This window comes from Lepisma saccharinum, chromosome 1, assembly GCF_977018435.1.
Source record: "Lepisma saccharinum chromosome 1, izLepSacc3.1, whole genome shotgun sequence".
In the NCBI taxonomy this organism is placed as follows: Eukaryota; Metazoa; Arthropoda; class Insecta; order Zygentoma; family Lepismatidae; genus Lepisma; species Lepisma saccharinum.
In genome coordinates, this window is record NC_139229.1 from 151451340 (window position 1) to 151473384 (window position 22045).

The following is a 22045-nucleotide window of genomic DNA, read 5'->3' on the forward strand; positions in this document are numbered from 1 at the left end:
GGACAAATTGCAAACACAGGTTTAACGGTGAATTCATACAGAATATTGAAAACTATAGAAGGTGGGGAACTGTATTTTTGTTGGTGTTACGCTATTTTCATCTCTCAATCCCTATTGTGAAACGGTGCCCTTGTGTTGCTTGTAGGCTTTTCCAACACAAGAACAATGGTTTCAGATTGCTTGCATCCAGCCAGATGTCACCATTTGTTGTACAATTAATGAAACCGGTTACACTGAAGCTTTAGAAACACGCTTGCCCGCAAGTTGAAGTGGTAAATAAGCGAGTAGACGTACTGCATGGTCATGCACGTGTTTGCCCACCCTGTTATATCGTGTACTTCTACAAGCTCTGGCCCTCGTATATCACACAAATGATGCTCACATTGGAAGTAATATGGAATGGTTGGGCGGGAGGTTTGTCCGCGAAGCCACGCCTAGTAAGCAAAGGGCTTTCACTGCTGTATTCTTTCACAATTACACTGAATTATTGCGAAAGTTAAGGATTCTCCATTCTGTATTGCCTGCAGCGTCATGCTCGGCAGCCTCGAAGAACGTGAGTTCGGTGTAACAGTGGCCCATCTGTTTTTGTAATCCCTGACAACTGTAAGCCACTAAATCAGTGTTGCCACATGAAAGAAATTTCCCTATACGCAGAGAAATTCATGGTGAAATGGGGTTAATATTAAAATCACAAGTAAATATGAAGTAAATATATTCGACTATATTCAACCTCTCTTGAAATGTGAAGGACATTTTCTTTTCTTGCGTTATGAAATACATTCACCAAATTGACTATAATTAAAATTTTATTGGCGTTAACTGTTGTAAAGGACTAATAATTAAGTAAGACGGGTACAGATCTACGATAACTTAACACAGAAGCATTTTTTTATTGATTTTATTGATTGCTTTGCTTGTCCCCTCACTTCGTGGAAAGAATCTAGAGGATGCCCTCGCAGATTTTGATTGATTTATTAGGTTTATTTTATTTGACTTTTCTGCCACTTTTGGCTAATCGCGAAGATGAGGATGAGTGATGATATGATAAAATTGATGAAGGAACACTCGCTATGAAACCCCATGCCAAAGCCAGGATTCGAAGCTGGGACCCCTGAAAAAATAGAAAAAGAGAAATTATGTACCTAGGAAAGGGATATTGTACTCACTGGTTGTGGCAATACTGCGCCAAAGCTACTTAATGACCAAGCATGTATTGTGCTTCGGAGAGGTAGGTCTTCGCTTTCCGTCAGCTTTTTCTTAGTCAACAGAAGTGCCCTAATATATAACTGGTCGTGCAAGGAAACGGGATTGCTCCACCTACACGAATCTATAAATACATAACAAGTTCTCTTCTCTCTGATGGGTATTACTGAAATGCCTAACGAGGGTCCCCTCCCTTTTTGTATAGTGCGAAAGAGCATTCATAACACGATCTGATAGGCCTACTTTGAACAGGTCGTAATTCTTTTCTTGGCGTGGTGTTCATGGACGGAATAGCTGAATGAACGACTTCGTTTTCTTCACTGTTAATTGTGGGGATGGTATCGAGACGAGACGAGACTTAGTTGAGTATCGGCCTGGATATATAGAGCGTGTCATTCTACAAACAAATCTTCGCAACGTACAGAGATCATTTAAACAAACGGCTTTCTGATTGACGCGTCTCTTCGACGCTATGGATCCTAGAAGAAACCAAAATCTGCCCTGAATATACGAAGCGTATTCGTAAAGTAAGTACAGTTTGCAAATATTGCGGCTGTAGCGCTGCAGTCGCGAACGTGTGAGTTCTCGCTGACGTCCTTCATCCGTTAGTTACAAGGAATATAGAAGTATTTTAGGAAGAGCATTCCGAGACACGGAGCTCTACCATTGGCCAGAAGCCGCAACGAACTCTGACGTGACCAAGGGGATCTGTCAAGTGGCGAGGCTCGCGTAGCAATGGAAGCTTACGGGAAATATTTTCATTTTTAATTGTCCATATCTTGGTTCTATTGACCATTTGCAGCAGAATAATAAGCAAAACGCAAGGAATAAGACCTAGGCAATAATATGAAGAAGTTTACAGCACGCAATTACAATAAATGGCGTTATACAAATCAAACAAAAAGTAATCACGACTATCCTCTTATATCGCCCCTACATTGAAATCTGAAGTTGCGTATAGGTAAATAAATACAATTTTACGTATTAAATATTTCGCTACCACACCAATACTTATTATCCTTCATACCTTCAAATTTTCGCAGATGTTTGTTATTAATAATTTGTTCATAATAATTTATATATCTAGTATACATAGGATGTCGCTGTCGCTGTTGTTATATGACGTCGCTTTTCTACGTATTTAGTGTAACCGCAACAATAAAAATGAATGATGAAATGATAAATTTGATGGGAGCGTAGGTTAGATGAGTGTGGTGGCAAGCACTGGTGTACGCAGGGGGGGCTTAAGGGGCTGCAGCCCGCCAAAATTCTTAGAAAATAAAAAAATCAAATGAAGACAGTAATGAAGTAAAAAAAACTTTAAAATGACCCCCGATAATTTTTTTTGTGTTTGAATAACTTTTAAAACGAAGGATTAAAATGGTAAGAGCTCGTATCTAATGAAAATAGAACAGCGACAACGGGATATCAGCGAAATTGATTTTCGGCGATACATTCTATGAACCAATCTCATTCTGTTGAGTAAAGGTTAGATTCATGGCACTGAACCCGCGTACAATCTGAATTGAATTAACATGATCCTTGAGTGAGGTGGAAATGGGTTTTGGATATCTTTTTTTTGTAGATGTGAAAATCTTTAACTAGTGATGCACACATGCTTTCGCTTACATTAAGGTTTACACTATGGTAAAATTGCAGAAATATTCTACTTAAAATGATTTGTGTTTAAAATACCGCAACATCAAAATATGTTTTTTAGAAATTAATAAATAAATAATAAATGGATAAAATGCAATGTCGTTGGAAAGCGTAATCCCTTAATAAATTCAAAGAAACTCGTGCCAGCTTGATGGCGAATCTGGTCAACCGCGTGTTCGACTTTGAATCCCATCACTGAAGTTCCCGACTTGGAGTCACGTCGTGGGCATTGATGTTCTTTGTGCCTGCTCTTTCATCAATTTTATGTGATCAACACTCATCGCCGCGATTAACCAAAAGTGGTAAAAAAGCGACGTCAAATAACAAATACATGAACAATAGGCCTGGCCTCTGTCTTGGTTTAGCAATGTGATTTGTTAATCACTATACGGTGGAGGCCGAGGCGGAAATAAATATCAGTAAGAATAAAAATTCATTACAACTTACCCTTTCTGGAGACTTATGATTTTGAAGACGATGCTACCCACTGTCGTCTTTTTCTCGCTGCACTTGCTTCCATGGACTTGAGTTTCATTAGTTTATTCAAATGTCGAATTCTAATAAAAGTTCTTGTTCTGACATACAGGGAAATAATCTTTTCGTTAACTTCAGGAAATTATGACTGAAGTACTGCCTTTAGAGTGTCCATAACTTTATGTTGCTTGGAAACAGTTGACCCATGGAAGGATGCAAACACAATCTCAAATTGAATAACTTTTTCGATATCCGAACCACTACGTGCCTCCACCGGGTACCGAACCCGGAATCCCTCGATTATAAGGCGATGACGCCACCACTACGCCATCGGGGAGCACAAGAATGTTTACCTTTGGCACGCTTATTCATGGTACAGACACCGAATACACGTAATACGACCTAAAATTACTCGCTTTAATACTCGTATTCAAGACAAACAGCACAAGCACTTCTGTAAACGAATACCTGATCGCTACTACTGGACCTGTAGATTTTTCTGACATCTGGGAGAAATCTGTGCCTCGAAGTTGGCTTATACCGAACAATGAAAGCCATGTCGCTTTCGGAAACTGGAAGCAATTACTTTCCATTTGAATGTTCCTAACTGCAGGTATGAACCCCCTCGGTGTACGTCAAATCGTCTATCGTATATCCCTTACCTGGAGAAATCGCTAGCGTAACGCTCTAAGAACTCAGAAGCGAACCTTGGTTGAGGCATGTGTGTGTATCATTGTGTGTCTTATCTATTTCATCTTTCATTTTCATTTCATTGACCTAGTTTGCTCTATATGTTAAAAAGCGACGTAAAATATTAAAACAGGTACCGACAGTTTAAAGTGGGATCCGAACCACTACGTGCCTCCACCGGGTACTGAACCCGGGATCCCTCGATTATAAGTCGATGACGCCACCACTACGCCATCCGGGAAGCCCTCAAAATAGAAATAGGTGAGAACGTTAATTGGTTCAGTAACGATCTCGCTACCCAGCGAAGGTTTAAGGCTCGAGTTCCGCCTGGACATTGTGTCCCTTTGCGGGTGTCCATCTATTTCATATATTCATTACTCATCCTCGCCTTCCAATTAGGTAAAAGTTACAGGAAAGCAACCCAAAAATAAGAAAAAAATATTTGCCTCGTAATGACGCAATTTGACAAGGACGCCCGCAAGATTTTTTTCACAGGAGAGGCAGCAGTGCTCAAAGAAAGGTTTTGGAATGCTATCTCTCTAGTTAAGAAAATCCTCTTAAACAAAATTCCCCCACTAGGATCAATTGCATAGACATCCTCCGCCCACTACATTTTCTCTATGATCTTGCAATATACTCGTACTTATTATGTTATGCAGCAGTAACTTCAATTAATTCTTGTCAACAATAAGTCGCCCCTGCAAAGAAGTTGCTGAAATTCTACTGCTGGAAATTTTTAAAATACAACACTACCTGAATATATGTACAATATATTGACATAATTTGATGCATGTTTCATCCGTATCAAAAAAAAACACTACGTGTTAAATAAAAATTAAATAAGAAGGATACTGTTATAGACATTCGTATTATTGAAACTGATGGCAATATTTGCATTCATACGGGTTAGAAGTTTATTATTGCGTAACTGTAACTTCATAATAATAATAGTTTTACTCACACACACACAACACCGACATTTTGGAGCTTCCCGTGGATGCAACTCGACAGGACCCAAAGACTACAAAAAAGCCTAAATATAAGGTCGTTACACACACACACATACTATATATATATATATATCCTGAGTGCCCAATTGTATTAATTTCCACGTAGTACACCCTGGACTGCATTTTGCATACTAATGACTAGCGAGGCTCTGGCGTCTGGACTCGTGGCCAGTATAATCCTTGGTGGGGCTCGTATTGTGTTGTCCTTACATGTTTATGATTGTCCCTTCAACCACCTCATCTTATCACGATTCATCCTCATCTTCGCGATTAGCCAGAAGTAGCAGAAAAACGAAATAATAACAAATCAATATGTGTGTATGTGTCGTTCATTTAAAGACGAATTTCTACTGGGTTGATCGCTACTTTGAGGATGAATGATGAACTAATGAGTGGAGAATGAGACAAACATTGCTATATGCCTTACTATTGTTCAAACTGGGGCCTCTGGCTTCCCAAAGCGTTATTCTGTCATGGAGACCGGTTATATACATATAGAGGGACTTGCTTAATCCTTTCCGTTCAATCTTACTCTCTCGATCCTGTTGCAGTTATGTCCACGCTATAATTAATTAAGTTAGTAAACTATTTGCATGAAAATATGCGCACGAGACACTACTCCCACCCCCCTCCAGCACACACAGGCATTTCAAATTGTTTCAGGTGTTCTATCTACTGTGCTCATCTCAAGATGAGACTCTCATCTAATAATCATTTAACTTCATTGCTGTGTCTCGCAATCAAGGGGTCCCGGGGTCGATACCCGGTGAAGGTACATGGTGGTTCGGATTCCACTTTAACCTGTAGGTCCAGTCCCGATTAGCCTTACTGTGCATAAAGTGGACTTAAAACACCAAATCAACCAATCAACCAATCAACCAACCAACCAACTTTATTGCTGCGTGTAGAAGTGTAGACAAATAGTGTTAAAGAACCAAAGACATGGATTCCCTTTTTGCTGAATTCAGCATGAATTTGTTAGTTTGCCATCCTCAGTTAACTTGAGAAGGTACGGGAAAGCAGTGAGGAAGAACTACATGTTATAAACATTGCTTCCCAAGAGTTATAATCGCCTCCATGAGGCGATAAACTTGTATGATTTTACATGTTATTAAGCGGCCCGCAGCTGAGGTGTCCCCTTTTTGACGTCACTCTAGCAGAAGACCTTCACGTGCCGCCGCAGCGCGGGAAGCCGGAATAGCACCCCCTGCGTTAGTTAGCCACAGGCACGCGTGGGAACAGGTCATGCTTTTTCGTCGTAGTTTTCTGAAGGTTTGAAATGTTCAAGAAAATCAATCGGCCCGCCGACTGTGAAGTCCGGTCTGTGATTTGTTTTCTGAATGCAAGAATGGTTGAATTCTTGCCTAGAGGACAGACCACCAACAAAGATGCCTGCTGTGACGCATTAATCCGGCTGCGTCGTGCAATTCAGAACAAAAGACGCGGAATGCTTAGCGAAGGCATTGTGTTGCTTCACGACAATGCTCGTCCGCATACGGCCCAATAAACTCAAAATGTCATCATGTCATTCGGATAGGAACAATTTGTTCATCCGCCAACAGCTCTGACTTGGCACCAAGTGACTACCATCTCTTTCTTCGTCTGAAGAAGAAGTTTCTTGCTGGTCAGCGTTTCGACGAGGATCACGACGTCGAAGCAGCAGTGCATGGATGGCTTTCGTCACAGGCGGGAACATTCTATGATGATGGGATACAAAAACTAGTTCCACGCTACGACAAATGCTTGAACAATGGTGGAAACTACGTACAAAAGTAGTTTAAGGTCTGTAGAATGCAATGCAAATAAAAAAGGTACGAAACTATTTTACTTTATTTTTTACACCCTTTCGGTACTTACTTTCCGAATACGCCTCGTATATGCAACCACGCAGCGCAAGCTCATAATTGACATTGTTTTTGCTTTTACACTCTGTCTCAGTCATCTCTGGAGCAGGCGAACGAAAACAAGTCTGTGCAAGCAGTGACGCCTCCACCAATGAACACGTGAAAGGAACGGGATTGCGTGGAGAGTGGGGGAGGGGAATGCGACTACCAGCCTTCACACAGCGTGTACTGCTTCGCTATGCCCATTCGACCCCCCCTTCTTCCAGAGATAGCTGGGACAATGTATACTTTAATCGATTGATTGATGTATAGGCTATACACTGTGGTATAATTTTACTTCTCTTTTCTGCCAGTTTTGGCTAATGGCGAAGATGAGGATGAGTGATGATATGATGAGGGGATACTCGCAAAGAACACCCAGGCCGGGATTTGAAACCGGGATCCCTGTGCTAACCACTCTGACACGGACGTATTTACTTTAAAGAAAATGTATGACATGTCTACAAGAGATATTCGCTTGGAATATTGATATTAAAGTAAATTTGGATTTCTTTTCAAACATATCAAAGAGTCGAACTAGAAGGAGGGTCTCGTTGTCTGCAACTTTGTCGTTTCCAAATTCGGACGACACTTGTCTCATCCTCAATCACATATTTCACCACGTATTCATCATATATTTCACCACATATAAAGAAAACCGTGTTAAATCTTTCACTTTCAGTCAATCTGTTGTCTCTCTAGAATGGTAAAAAGTATAAAATATATAAATATTTAACAAGACTTTGCCATTCTTCGCTGAAATTGCAAGCGTTTCATGACATCAGAGTGTACAAAAGGGCACAGCTACGTGTCTGCCATCTGCCGACTGAGCCATGAAGTATATCAATTCGCTTACTCTTCCCATTTGCCACGATTCTTGACTTTGTGTCCTTTGCTCACTTTTGACTGACGCTCATTCGACAAAATGACAGGCCGGCTTGGCACCAACAGAAGGCCTTTCAAATGACAAATGGTCCAGCTCACAGACCTGTCTCAGAGCGGTGTAATTGAAATAAAAGTTCCGCCGTTCAAGAAACAGATGATGAAGCATGTCTCTTGCATACACAACGTGACATAATCGCCAATATTAGGACCAAGCAGCAGAGGGCATGAGAGTGGTCTTTCCTCATGTAATGCATTCTTTAAAAATATAATCTTGCTCGTCTTTAGTTTAATGTACTGGTAAAAAAAATTGTGTGGGTTCGACTAACGAATGGAGAAGCTTCCCCCATTTTATAAGGGTTGTAATTAATCCGTGAATTAAACTTTTGATTTTAAGTGAGCGGTCATTCATTACTGTAGAGGGTGACCATAAAGTATGGAAACATTGGAACTTTATTTCTTTCACATTTATTTAATGGATAACGCGTTGCACATGTCCGACACCTGTGTCATCACACTCCTTTAAACGTTGCAACATGTTTCTTGAATTCTCTTCAAGAATCAAATCAGCCGCTGCAGCGATTATCCTCTCCAGGAGATAATATATATCACGGATGTTCACTGCATACATCTCAGAATTCAAAATTCCCCATACGGCATCGGGCTGAGACCATTCCACAGAGCCTCTTATCCCAATGTTTCTGCGTTTCCTTAGGCATTGCCACAGCTCGCCTGTAACCAGAAGAAATACACCATTGGTTCCAGACTTAGTGACCACACTGTATATAGGTGTTCGCGAACAGGAAATGCATAGAATATACTGGCATTATTTTTTTTCGGTGAGATAAATACACTGTATTATTATTAGTAGTAGTAGTATTGACAATAATTAGAAGAAAATATTAAAAGGATTTAGAAAGTACACATTCACTTGGACAATTAGACTACTATTAGACCTATATTTGTCGCCAACTGTACATATAAAATATTCTTGCTTTTTCCCCGCTCACACGTTTTCTTGTCCGAGTTTCTGTGCGGTAAAGTCCCCCCACTTGCACATTGCACCCTGCCATGAAGACACATAACATTCTCGACCCAGGCCATTTTTGGAGGTGATGAGATCAGTATAGTGGCAATTAGAAATCGAAAATGTTAACCTAAAAATTATTGAAAATTAGGTTTAAATCATGAGATAATTGCACATAAAATTACGCAGAATTACTTCAAATGTTATTATTTAAACTTCTATTTTAAACAAATGGCAACATTGTACTTGTGAAAATTCATGTATAATTGAACGTAGCCCGGTGTTTGGTGATTTACACTTTTTTCGTGTAACTTAAGTATTCGATTCTTTCCGTTCAATATCGTTTTCTGCGTTCAGGTAAGAAGAAGTCACTAACTTTCTCTCTGAGCACTTAGATTGCCTAATGGATGGCTTTACCGTTGTAGAATTTTTAGGAGGAGGGAATGAGAATAAAAGAAAATGAACAAGTCAGTTGAAAAAGCTGTAAGAAAATATAAAAATGTAGTGAACATGTGAACAATTACTGAATAATGAGCTATAAGCAGTGGTGTGCCGTAGACTATAAGTTTACGTCTACATGTGTTGTGTACACGTAATCTACGCGTAGATTACATTGGGTTGTAGTTTACATATTACAACAAAATTTCTCTTCTCTTCCATCATCAACTATGGAAGAAGATAAATAGTATGCAAAAAAACAAAAAAACAAAAAACAGATGGCAGTCGTGAGCCAAGAGTGGTCTTTTCCCCATAAAACACTAGAATATTTCCTATATTAGGTTTCTTCCTAGGTGAGAAATTGTTCGAATTTGGAGGAAAGAGTATGAAAAGTTATCCTTACACATCAGCAACCTATACGAAGTATAATTTTCTTTTAATTCCACGGCGCCCTTTGCTAAGTTATCACCTTTCGCCATGTTGTTTACATAGATTACGTAATCTACGTGTATAAAATTGTCTACGTGTAGAATGTAGACTATCGTTGTTTACGCGTAGACGCACATCACTGGCTATAAGCCAAAGAAGGGTCAAATGCAGGAAAATACAAAACATAAGTAATGTGTTTAGGTTCTAACTGATGTGCTCCGAGCCAAGGTCATACTTTTACTTGATTATTACAAAGGGCATCGCGAGGAAAGTGAGCTACGAAGTGCACCCTGTGCAGAGACCGAGACTACCAAGAACGAGACAGGCCTCTGTAAAATCGAAACGAGAAAGAGATTTAGCTTCCGGCTCTATCGACTTCGGTTTGATATTTGAAAAATTCGCATAAACCAAATTTGCTTTGCGACTTCTTCAGACTTACCAAGGATATCCATGTGATTTTCTCCATTACTGGCGATTGTGAGCTTCTACTGCGTGGCGACATATATTTGGGACAAAAATTAGTTTTTCGAGAGGATGGGGTCTGTAGCGTCGAAATGAGATGTCAAACAGAAATAGTTTATTGAAAAAAGTGGGTTTTGCCATAATCATCTCTGTACGCTGTGAAAGTTTGTGCAGTGGCACATTCTATAAGTTGCTTATACACGCGAATCCTGCAAGAACTTGCCCTTCGATATCGAGACGAGGTCGAGAACAGCGAGACCGCGACTCTACGAAAATCTCGTCTGGATAATACCACTAGATGTGAATCGAACGCCTTTAGATTTTCCTATCAATCATTGGCTTGTCACCCAACTAGGTACTCCCTCTTATTGGTCAATCTCGAAATTACGGAGCAACCCGTTCAACACGTGCTAGCACGCAGGGTGTGACACACCTACTTAATTTATCAACCGTAATGAGTACATTTTCCCTTACGACCTGAACTATTACTTTGGAAGGGCGCGCCTCATGTAAGACAAGAGTCAACATTTCGAACCAGATGTCACCGTCCGTCACTCCGTTGGTGTTTACGCTTTATCACTCCGCCGAACGACATGGGTAACTTATTAAGTTTGTCGAAATGCTTGTACATATTCATTCTCCGCGTCGTCTGATCATTGATTTGCACTTTGACTTTCACTCCAAGCAAACATTGTCAAGAATATTGGATCTATATTTTATTTTAGCATTAAGGGGATAGATAGCTGAATATAGGACGGTTGCAATCACTTATGGAAAATGAGTGTACAGAATTTACAGATGGGACAATTACGACCGCCTTTGATGTAAAGAATTGCAATTTCCACCCGCACATCATTTGCATGTTTACTGAGGAAGATCAAAACGTGGGACTCGTGACAGATTGTAAAAACTATAGCTATAATAAAAAAATTGGGAAACCCCGTCATAGCACTGGCGTACGCTTAGGGGAGCTGAAGGGGTTTCAGTCCCTCCCGAAATTTTGAGAAAATAAAAAGTATATAGAATTAAAGCAGTAAAGAATTCGGAGAGACAAAGGTGATAACTGAAAATCCCCTAAAAATGATCCCCGATTATTACTTTCCTCATCAAAGAACTTTTAAAATGAAGGTTAAAAATGGCAAGACGATAGCAATGCCCATTAATCGGTATCGACCGATACCAGTGGTATCGACCTTGGAAAGTAACGGGATTATATTTACATACCAGCCGATACTTTTCCGGCATTTTGGTCTTTTTGCGGAGTCCGCAAAATTACTGAGCGGCAATTTCGCGGAGTCTGGAAATTTTGCACCAATATTGTGTGGGAAAACTGCATTTTGTGATTACGTAAGATGTATTTTAATATTATTATGTAATTCTTGAATATTGTAAAACAAAACTCCAATAAATCGATGCATATAATTGAAAATAGTTACTTACACACAAATATTAATCAATATTTTGATTTTTTTTTATATTATTACAATTTTCTGGCATGAGCAAGCGGTAAGTTCTATGGGCCAACCCTCGTAATTATGAAATATTTTATTGTGTATTCCGCCTCCTCCAGAATGCAGCTATGTAATATCCACTTTTACAATTTCAGCGCCCTCCGAAATCCTGCGTATTCCAGTGCGTCGTAGGCTGTGTTGAGCCCCTGCATTTTAGCCTATGTTTTTGCCATGTGTGCACGGGAAGTGTATAAAAAAGCCCATAGTATTTTCTGTCTCGAAAAAATTACGTAACTGCTTCCAATTGACTCATATAAAATGGGAACGAAAGAGTCCAAGTGTTTTGTAAGCTTGCGTCTGAATGCAGCTTCATGCCTTCATACAGACAATTGACTGTCATTCAGCAATGGCAGTAAATCATTTTCTCTACGACACGACAGGACTCTACTTACTAACTCAACCGTGAAAAGAGCTTTAAATGGGCGAAAGTCGTTTTTTTTTTGTCTACACAGACCGGGTCAAGGTCCAGATGAGGCACCATGTATAATTTACACGTGCAATTTTTCTTCCTTTTCTTCTTTCTTTTTTAAAGGTATCTATTAATATGGCTCGCTTGCATCAACATTTAATGGGGAGCGCAACTTCTTAAGTCTGTAGAATGCGCAGGAAGTTGCTTACTGTTGGATGGGAGATGGGTTAGTGTCCTTTCGAGTTCCGTTTCCATCATATTTGATCTTACAAATCTTATTAGTTAAAATGGCATTATCGACTTGATTGTTGTGTGCTGCTAGCTAGTGCTTTTACTACTTTAAGGAAATCTGGGCTAATGGGAGGTACTGTATAACCTCATCAGCCCACCTTCTCTGTAAGATATTCTAACTCTTCTCTCATGCTTAGCCTTCTCTCATTTTGTTATTTGACCTGGGCCTTCCCGATAGATGGGCAATTTTTACAGCGGTTTGAATTTCACTAGTAGGAAACCCACTCCAGTCCCAATTAAGCTTGATGCCCACTCACATGCGGAGATAACCAACCTGCAGGCTTCTGGCACGGAATTTCCCGCTTCGGTTCCGCGCGTTTCCGTGTAGTGGCGTTACACCATTTGATTTCAATAGAAGCAGACAACAGAAGTTCTGTTGCCGCGTTTCTCTGCGTCTCAGTGGGCGGCGTTAAGCTTTAGTCGTCTGTCTGAGCATAAAAGTTAACTTAATCCAAACATTGCTTTGCGTTTTTACATTTTTGCTTTTATTCTTTGTAGTATCAAACTGACGGAAGTTTTATTGTTACTTGTACTAAATGCCCAGCCGACGCATTTACTAGTTTATATCGGTAGCTGGAATAGGTTCTTTTCAGTTTCCGGAATACCTGCAGTGTATTTGTTTGGAGAATGTGATAAACGGACAAATACTAATTACATTTTCAGAGCGAAAAAAACGACTGTAACTGATGCTGTTTTATAGCTACAATAAAATACATAATGTTGTACGTATTCCGAGTACGTACTATTAATTCACGTAGAATATTAAAATAGTTAATATGTACTCCGATTTGTGTCTTCAGTCAAGTTATATATAAATATATAATATATATTTAATCTAAGTGCTTGAATTCTGTAATATAAATCCATAGAAGCTATTTGTTCCCCAGCCTTACTTTTAAATCAGCTCTACGACATTGCCCCATGACCGTATTCAACTTTAAATGCCCAAAGATAGCAGTATTTAATATATTTTAAGTAACAATTTACAAGTTAAATATTAGTCTGTGCAATTTAATATTGGCTTTACTATGTTATCATCACCTTGAAATCTGATTAATTATCTACTAAATGTAGTTATTGTTTTCATTGTTGAAAAATCATGTGGTTCAGTACTGCATAGATATATCCAGCATTTAGGTTAATAATTTATATGTTACTTAATAACAAATTACATAAGAAAATCAAATTATTAGAATTTAAGAAGAACGTCTATGTACGTCTGTGGACTACCACCATAGTTAAACAAGAAACAAGTATTGAGAGGATAATACAAATAGTGCAAAATATTTATTGAACTAATGGGAGGTGCTTGGACCCATTAAACCTCCTGATGTATTGTCCTACATAGAAACAACGTACGTATTTCCCCTCTTGGCAATTTGACAAGGTTGCTCATTCGCAGGTAGTAGTGGTACCTGTTGCAAGCACTTAATAGGTTCAATTTCCTCACGGCTTGCCGGACCAGATACCTGCACCTTCCAATTAACTTCTGCAATCAGCTACTGGAACGCAACCCAGGCCCCACACGAACCAGCCCTCGAAGGCCTCAATCGCTGAACAATGGGCGATTGTTGATAAGCCGGAGGACTTAATCAATTCAGCTATTTTTAGACTAGCCAGTAATGGAATTTCGTTATCTTCTTAAGTTCGTAATATCTTTGCTCCCATTTTTCATCACATCCAGGGGCGTATTTGTCGGGTGAAGTTCGGGTCAAACATCTTCAAACTATTCCATGTTATCAATGCTCCATTATACTGACTTTACATTCTCAAACAGACCAAAAATATGAAGAAACAAGGTGAAAGCTATCATCTCTTAAGTATTGCACCCAGGGTGCGATATCATTGGAGACTGGTGGGGGGAGGAAGATTATTACACACACACACACAAAATGTATATGGGGAGGAAGATTATTACACACACCACACACACACACACACACACACAATTTATATGCGTGTGTGTGCATGTGTGTGTATATATATATATATATATATATATATATATATATATATATATATATGAATTATTATGTTACATATAAAATTATTACATGTAAAAGTAAATCACTAAATATTTTATATGTATATTGTTAAATATATATAAAATAATACATTTGATACTTTTATATATAGCAGATATTTATAAAGCAGCAAAGTAATTCATTTACCAACTGGTCAAAAATGTCAATAAATTTAAAAAATAATTGAAATGGTTTCATTACATATAATTTTTGTTAAGTTTTTGCTTTCTATTAATATAAATCATTTAGATTTCATACTTTTATCTGTCTTGCATTCTTGTTTTACTTTTATCTTAGCGATTATCCAAAAGTGGCAGAAAAGCGAAGTAAAATAAAGCAAATAAATCAATCGTTTTACTTTTATTGTGCATATATTGTTAATGGTTTAGGTTTGTAAAAGAGAGAAAGTGAAAACATGCAACACTCACAAACATGTTTTTGATATTAACTCAAAGCTAATTACTTGTATTAGTTGTTATTAGAAAAATACTCTTCCCCCAGACACTTTTGGTGGGGAGGATCTTTAGGCCAAGATGGTTGGTGGGGGGAAATCCCCCCTGTCCCCCCCGGATTTCGCACCCTGATTGCACCGTTCCATGGAATCACGTAATTGGTGCGAAGGTCTGGTCTTCCACACATTCTCGATCTAGCGTATATTGAAGGTGATGTAATCAGCAACACGCTCCTATCACGATTCAGGCCCCATAAAGAAAGTGAACCGACAAGAAATGTGTGCAAATATCAAAGCATGTGGTGTTGATATTTGGAATAAAAATAAATACGTCTACATGCTTTCATTTTTTTAATTTTACTAATTTCTTTTCCCAGTTCGCATTTCTGCATAAATAGTGCACACAATGAGGAAAGCTACATGAGAAAACACAATTTATTAATTAGAATTTTATATTGTTAGTGCATACCTTTTTAATGTTTCAGAGCAGGGGCGTCGCCTCTGCGTGGGCGAGTGTGGGCTCTGGCCTACCGTGAGTCTTAGCAGCAGCAAACCCAAGTACTAATAATGCCACACACAGAGAGGTGTAAAGAAGGGGAGGGAAAGAGATCTGAAGAAATGGAGAGGATGAGGCAGAAATATCGAGAGAAGATTATAAAGAAACAAACGAAGAAAGACCGAGAAACATGAAAAGCAAGAGATAGAAATAATGAAAAATAGAAATAGAGGAACAGAGTAAGAATTGACAAGGTAGATAGAAAGAGAATAAGAAGGAAAAACGAGAAAAGGAGCATAGGAAGAATGAAGAATAGATAATCATCCTAGCCCCAATAATAATAATACTGAAAAAACGAAAGAAAAATCATTATAGTATGTATATTGTAATAACCTTACGGTTAGTGCTCCGACCTTCGGAGAATTAGTAGGTAGAAGGAGAGCAGAATACACATTATTTACATTTTTTACTGGGTGGTATTTTCCCCTACGTTATATATATACACATCACAACCCCTCATGATTCAATGTATGGTAGCAAGCCCTATCTCCGTGTCTGTGCCTGGGTTTGTTTGTGTGTGTGTGTGCACACAGTGATATACACTGTACTGGCATATGTGCGGGACGTAGACAACATACTATCATGCATGAATATACAGGAGTTTGTTTTCAGTAGTTTTATGATTAACTTTGCATCAATGTAGTCTGGTACCACCATAGCAAACTGACTCATGAAAATACGTCGGAACTTTCTCACTCCCGTTACATTGTGTGTGACATGCACATCAAATCCCAATCAGACTATAAACTCACACACACACACACACACACAAATGTATTTAATGTCAGTATCAATTTTCTATCTTTTGGATTTCACCATCTTTGTTGTCCACCTCTTTTTCACTCCTGCTTCTCCCCCCCCCACCCCTCTCAGTTGTTCGTTGATTGACTCCTGGAAATGTTGTTAACACCTGATCATTCATTAAGCACGGCAGAAATACGCTCCGCCTGTTAACCTGCACACAACTGCCATGTCACGTTCCAAGGCGCCGCACAGACTGACCAGGTGTTCTCCTTGTTAATACGGGGCGTTGATAGAATACATTCCCATGACCCGTCGCTATTTGAGCCGATGAGTGCGAGATTTGGATCAGATTAGAGGGTTCTGTTCTTGAGTGACCACCTGAAGTCGAAGTATAAGACGTACTTTTTCCGTATAAAAATAGGTCTGAAAAACAGGATGCGTCTTATACGCCGATACTCAGGTTAAACCATCAGGAAGAAGTTTGTGAATACGCCAAAACTTCATGGGATGCTGTGAAAACTAAGACAGTGGTTAAATCATTTAAGAAGTGGGGTATTAGTAATGCACTGGATAGGACAGTGAGATCCATAAGTATCACCGTGCAAATTGTCCATCATCATGTTCGTCCACTTTATTTGACCCAATAGAAGCTTCAAGAATTAAAATAAAACTCAAAACAAGCTGTTGACAACTTCTGCACCAGCATACATAAAAATCCATTGCTTAAAAACACATAGGATGTAAGAGAAAAATTAATGAAAATAGTCATGGACAATTTGCAAGGTAATACTCATGGATCCCACTGTACAGAGGACAATTTGCGTTACGAGGACTCAGATTCTGATTTTGAAGATATTTCAAGTGACTTTATTTAGCTCTGGAGATGAATTTCTGGGTTTTGATGAAGAACAATAAAATGTGTTATTTGCTAGTTAGATTAGGCAAGTTATTTGTTGAAGGTAGACCTACACATTTATATTTGAAACACTGTTAATTAATTATAATATTCAGTGATAAAACTCTTTCCTCTTATACGCCGGCAAATACGGTATATACCTAAAAATCCGCCTTCTACTAATAACATTGTCTGGGCATACATGGAATGATATTTGTGAAAATATTATTTTTATCACTAAAATTAAAAAAAAATATATAACATTTCAGAATTATCTGGTGTAACTTCACATTAAACATGGAAAATCTCTGATAGTGCTTCTTTCTGTGCACAGCCGGTTTGTGAGCGGACATTTCGTATGCTTCTCTTGGTATCACACTGATTTAAAGAGGAATAGAGGTTTAAGACTCAATTAAAAGGCAAGCTCAGATTATTTGCGAAGTCTACTGAGCCAACAGGAAGTTCAAGGATGTTGCAATCAGCCCACACTGACGTCACGAAAGCCGGCATTGCTAATGCTGCCATCTTGTGGGAGGTCCGAAGTGCGATCGGTTAATATATGGCAAGTGGCAGAAGTGACAAATGTTTGTCTTGAGAGAAGCACATCAACTTAACAGGTTCCTTCCGACGTAATCTGCTTTTGCGACTACCGTATTAGCTAAAACAAACATTTCTGTGATTGGTACAACAGATCGGCTGACCTTAAAAAGCTACAGAAGATTCTCGTTGAGTCTATCAAAGCTGTGTAAAAATAATAGAGTAATGGTTCCAGCTAATACTACTTTGTGTGCCCTAATTTGGAATCCGAAGTAATAGTTAAAAAATACATTAGTCATCCTGTTATTCTGATAATATTACCTGATATCACCTGATGATATCACAAGAACTATTACGCTAAGTTAAATTTCGAAAATTTTGTCATGATGCTCAAATGAACGTCTGAATCAGCTTTTCAGATCATCCAGCTGTTATAGAAATTTCAGCTCAGTATCATTACATTTACAATATATGAAACACGCGAAACATAGAAAACATGTGTCGTTCAAATACATATTTCAACTCCAAAGCTCTAAATTTAAGGACGTTACCGTGGTCACAATATTGCCGAGTTTCCCCTGTCGGTCTTCCTACTTTCCTATTATATTGTAATGTCTTTATTGCCAAATTGAAGTCCCCTAAAACTTCCAAGAGTTTGTCACCCAAAGTAGAAGAATATAGTGTAAGACATATTTTTGTCGTTACCGTCCAACTGCCTTAGGCAACGTGCTGATTTCTTTCTTGTGTATTGTAAGTGGTTAACAAAAGTACTATTAAATTGTAAATTTTAGTAAACCTGAAAATTAATTGATTGTTGAATTTCAAATTTTGGGTGCGTCAGCACTTAGGTTATTTTGCACCCGTCACATTATGCGGGATACAGCCCCTTACCATAACTAAAATAAAACGAATATTACGTAAGTGTAATGTCGAAGGACTACAATATTCTTACTTGGCTTAAAAGCTGAGGCTGTAAAGGGGCTCTCAGCACACATAAGGACAAAACACAGGACAACACACACAGCCCTATAGATGATTATACTAGCCGTAGGATCAGACGCCAGAGCTTCGTTGGTCTGCAAAATGCAGTCCAGGGTGTACTACGTGGAAGGGTCACCCTTTACACCCCTTCCCTTGCCAAGTTAGCCTATCGTTTGAACCTGAACCAACTTTTTCTCGTTGGTTGATTTATATAATGTCACTTACATAGATCTACAACGTGTCCAGGGAAGGGTTAGCGAGGTCATGCACCTATTTTCCTTAATAAAAACAGCAGGAAAAGATGGCTAAATTTGGGCAATAATGTGGATGCAAGAGAATCATAGAAAGAAAGGAGTCTTCTCAAAGGCTACCATCCTAGTATCCGTCTGGCTTGACAGTGGCAGATTTTTTTTCTCGTGGGTGTACACTGGTATTCCATAAGCGCTGATTTGCGACAGAAGGTTATGGAGTGACCACGCTCAACGTTATATCTATCCGATTGCTTGACAGCGTTAGAGCGCTCCTCCTTGCCGCCCTAACTGAAAATCAGATTGCATCGCCCGGGCGTGAAAGATCGAGGACAGGCCTTAATGAAAGAAGTGACGTTATCTGAAGGAGCAAAATTGAGTTGTAGGATTCGGAATTGTCTCCGGATTGATCCCGGGATCTCCGCGTGGTACCTGCGGCCTCACACAAACGGAGCCAGCGCCGCGTTTATCAAGCGTCTACACGCGCATCGAATGTTAATGAGGGAGATCCACCCAGGCGGATAATGAATGGCCCTGGTTCTCCTCCGGCCGGGGATGATATCACTGGGAAGAACAGGTGGCTGACTTCATCCCTCACGGGGCCTCGAGGGTTGGTCTCTTCAATTTTCACATGCTACGTCATCGGCGGGATCCTTCACAGTGGCGGTATGGACTTTTATCAGCATTTTTCCTTTTTAAGGGAACGGAGGGCAAAGCTGAAAGTGTGCTTATGCGATTATGGCGTCCGCCCGTCCAATTCGTCATCTATCAGTATCTACCAAAACTATAGAGCGGCCACAAACAAAAGAAGCTTCGACCCAAAGCCTTTGCGCATCTTCCTCTCCATCCGTTCAACTTGGGCCATAAGGAAGCCTGTTCCACTCTATATCTCCCCTCCATGCGCGATTACGATGCACAGGAGACGTGGTTCTGCGCAGGCCCTTTTGCCTGTGGTTGCACTATCCCGAGAGGTAAGAAGACGACAACGAGACCACATCCTATCATATAGGACACTGAAAACATCATATTGTAGAAGTAACATATACGTATTTTTAAAATATTTTGAAAAACTCGGTCAGAAGTTAAGTTGTGAGCATTCTTTAACTGTATAGTAAGGCAATATTTGTTTACTTAAACGCGGGAGTTTATTCTAAAATAAAATATAATAACAGGCAAATTATTGGATGGGCTAGAGCCCCACAGGCCCATATAATTATCTCCCTTAAATACACCACTAGAACAGGAAAAATTTCTAGGCCATAAGTGATTATAACTGCATTTATAACTTCTCCCTTGTACGTGATTGGCAGCAGATGTTCAACTATTTCTTTTTTTTCCTCCTAAACTTTCAGTCATTGTGGAGACAGTGGAAGATGGACGAACGAGATCCCAGCACTTCACCGTGGAGACCATCACCGATCGCTCCATCCTCAACTCCCTGCTCTTCGGGGTCAACCAGAAACAGCCTGGAGGCCACGTGTCACTGCACGTGGACTGTGTCTACATGGGGATGGTCAGCACTCCGAGAACGATGAAGGAAATGTATGCCAAGATGACCGAACCCAGGGCACAAGTGGTGAGTACACCTTCCATGATTCCTTGTATTAAAAGTTACTTCTACTATACAGAGTGATTCACATGATGTTTTCTAGCATCTGGTGTATATTACACAGAAGTGACCAAAAAATTGCTCAACCGTAACTTTGACAGTTAGTAACAGGAGAACAGTAGCGGTGGAGTTGTCAGCGTGACCCGCTACGAAGCCAGAGGTTCGACCTCCTTACACGTCTTGTGTGTCCCACTAATCATTTCATCATTCACTAATCGTCACGATTAGCTCAACAGGTAGAAAATCGTCGTAAATGACCAAAATAGAAAGAGAGTACCATGAGAGGTATCCATCCACACAAGGTCTTTTGCATTATAAAGTATTGTCCGTCGCGAAATTTAAAAAATTTACTTTGTCGAACAACACCTAAATCGACGAAAAGAGATATAACTTGTCTTTGGACGTGATTCGAAGCTTGATGAGTGGTGCCATCTGGCAGTGCGATTTGCAACCTACAGAGCTCGTGTCAAAACATCTGGCATGCACGTAGAGACAGACAATAGTTATTTAGGGAACATGAAAAATTAATGTTAGAACCGGACTGGGAACACCAATAGGGCGGTGGCATTTTATTAGTAGGGCGCCTGCTTCTCATAATGGACACACCTCAGAATTCTGATGGTGTTTTCGTGTAGAAAATGTTTATTTGGAAGAGTTGAATTGAGACTGCGAATTATTATTATTATTATTAAATACACATGCATTTTCTCGCATCTTTTGGGTTGTCAGTATGCATGTTTGAGGTTATAAAATGATTGTCGACTTGTAGCATTTTTTTCTTTAGCCATCTATGAACGAGAAACACAAGCTTGATGGCAGAGGCAGGATATCGTGGTTTTGCCCGGTGACGCAGTCCGGTCCTGCTGTTAGTACGCGTAATTTATAACATAGGCTGGAAACACGGCAAGTAAAACAATATGTTCATTGTTGTTATAATGAAAGCATATGAATTTTCACAAAGTTAAAAACGCATCGATGCAAAAATATAGCTTCGTAGTATTAATTGTAAGACCAATGACCCCATTTTACGCTAGCTACATCAAGTTATGTTATCTAGAGAATTTAGCGGAGGGCTCCCTCTGAGACCAGGTATCATTTAACCACGACAGAACTGCTACATATTTTTGTTATTTTACGTCGGTTTTCTTCATCTGTGGACTAATCCCAACGATAAAAAAGAACTTCTGAAATGCATTATTTACCCAGTGTGCTACGCTAATTAGGCAGAGTTTTCTAAAAGTCCACCTTATGTTCAGACAGGCTAATCGGGACTGAATCCAAAATTTGAAGTGGAATCCACATTACCGGAACTGCAAGACGACAATTGCGAGGTTTCAGTGCGACAGTGGCCCATAGACCTGCTACCTGAACGGTTCACCAGATGTTACAACACCTCATACCATTGGACGGTTGCAAATACTGAAGTACTGTTACACAAAACTATTAAGACACACACATATGTATATGAAGGTACCAAGGATGGTCATTAGAGTCCTACAGATGTGGCAGTCGCTTAACATAAGTAGACGAGAGCATATGCTATGTCATATTTGACATCACAAGATGTGTGATCCAAGAATTGTCCAAATAAACCACAGGTGTTTAAACTCGTTCTGAAATTATATTTGGAAA

The 22045-nt window shown here is 39.5% G+C and overlaps 1 protein-coding gene across 3 annotated transcripts in view; it reads left to right on the top strand.

Moving 5' to 3' along the window:
- Positions 1 to 22045, top strand: part of Tsp (Thrombospondin) — a 113767-nt gene that overhangs the window by 32866 nt on the left and 58856 nt on the right. For all 3 annotated transcript variants that reach the window (XM_083140517.1, XM_083140530.1, XM_083140522.1), the window contains exon 3: positions 20157 to 20380. In XM_083140517.1, the coding sequence (XP_082996643.1) occupies positions 20157 to 20380 (224 nt within the window). The remainder of the gene's footprint in view (positions 1 to 20156; positions 20381 to 22045) is intronic.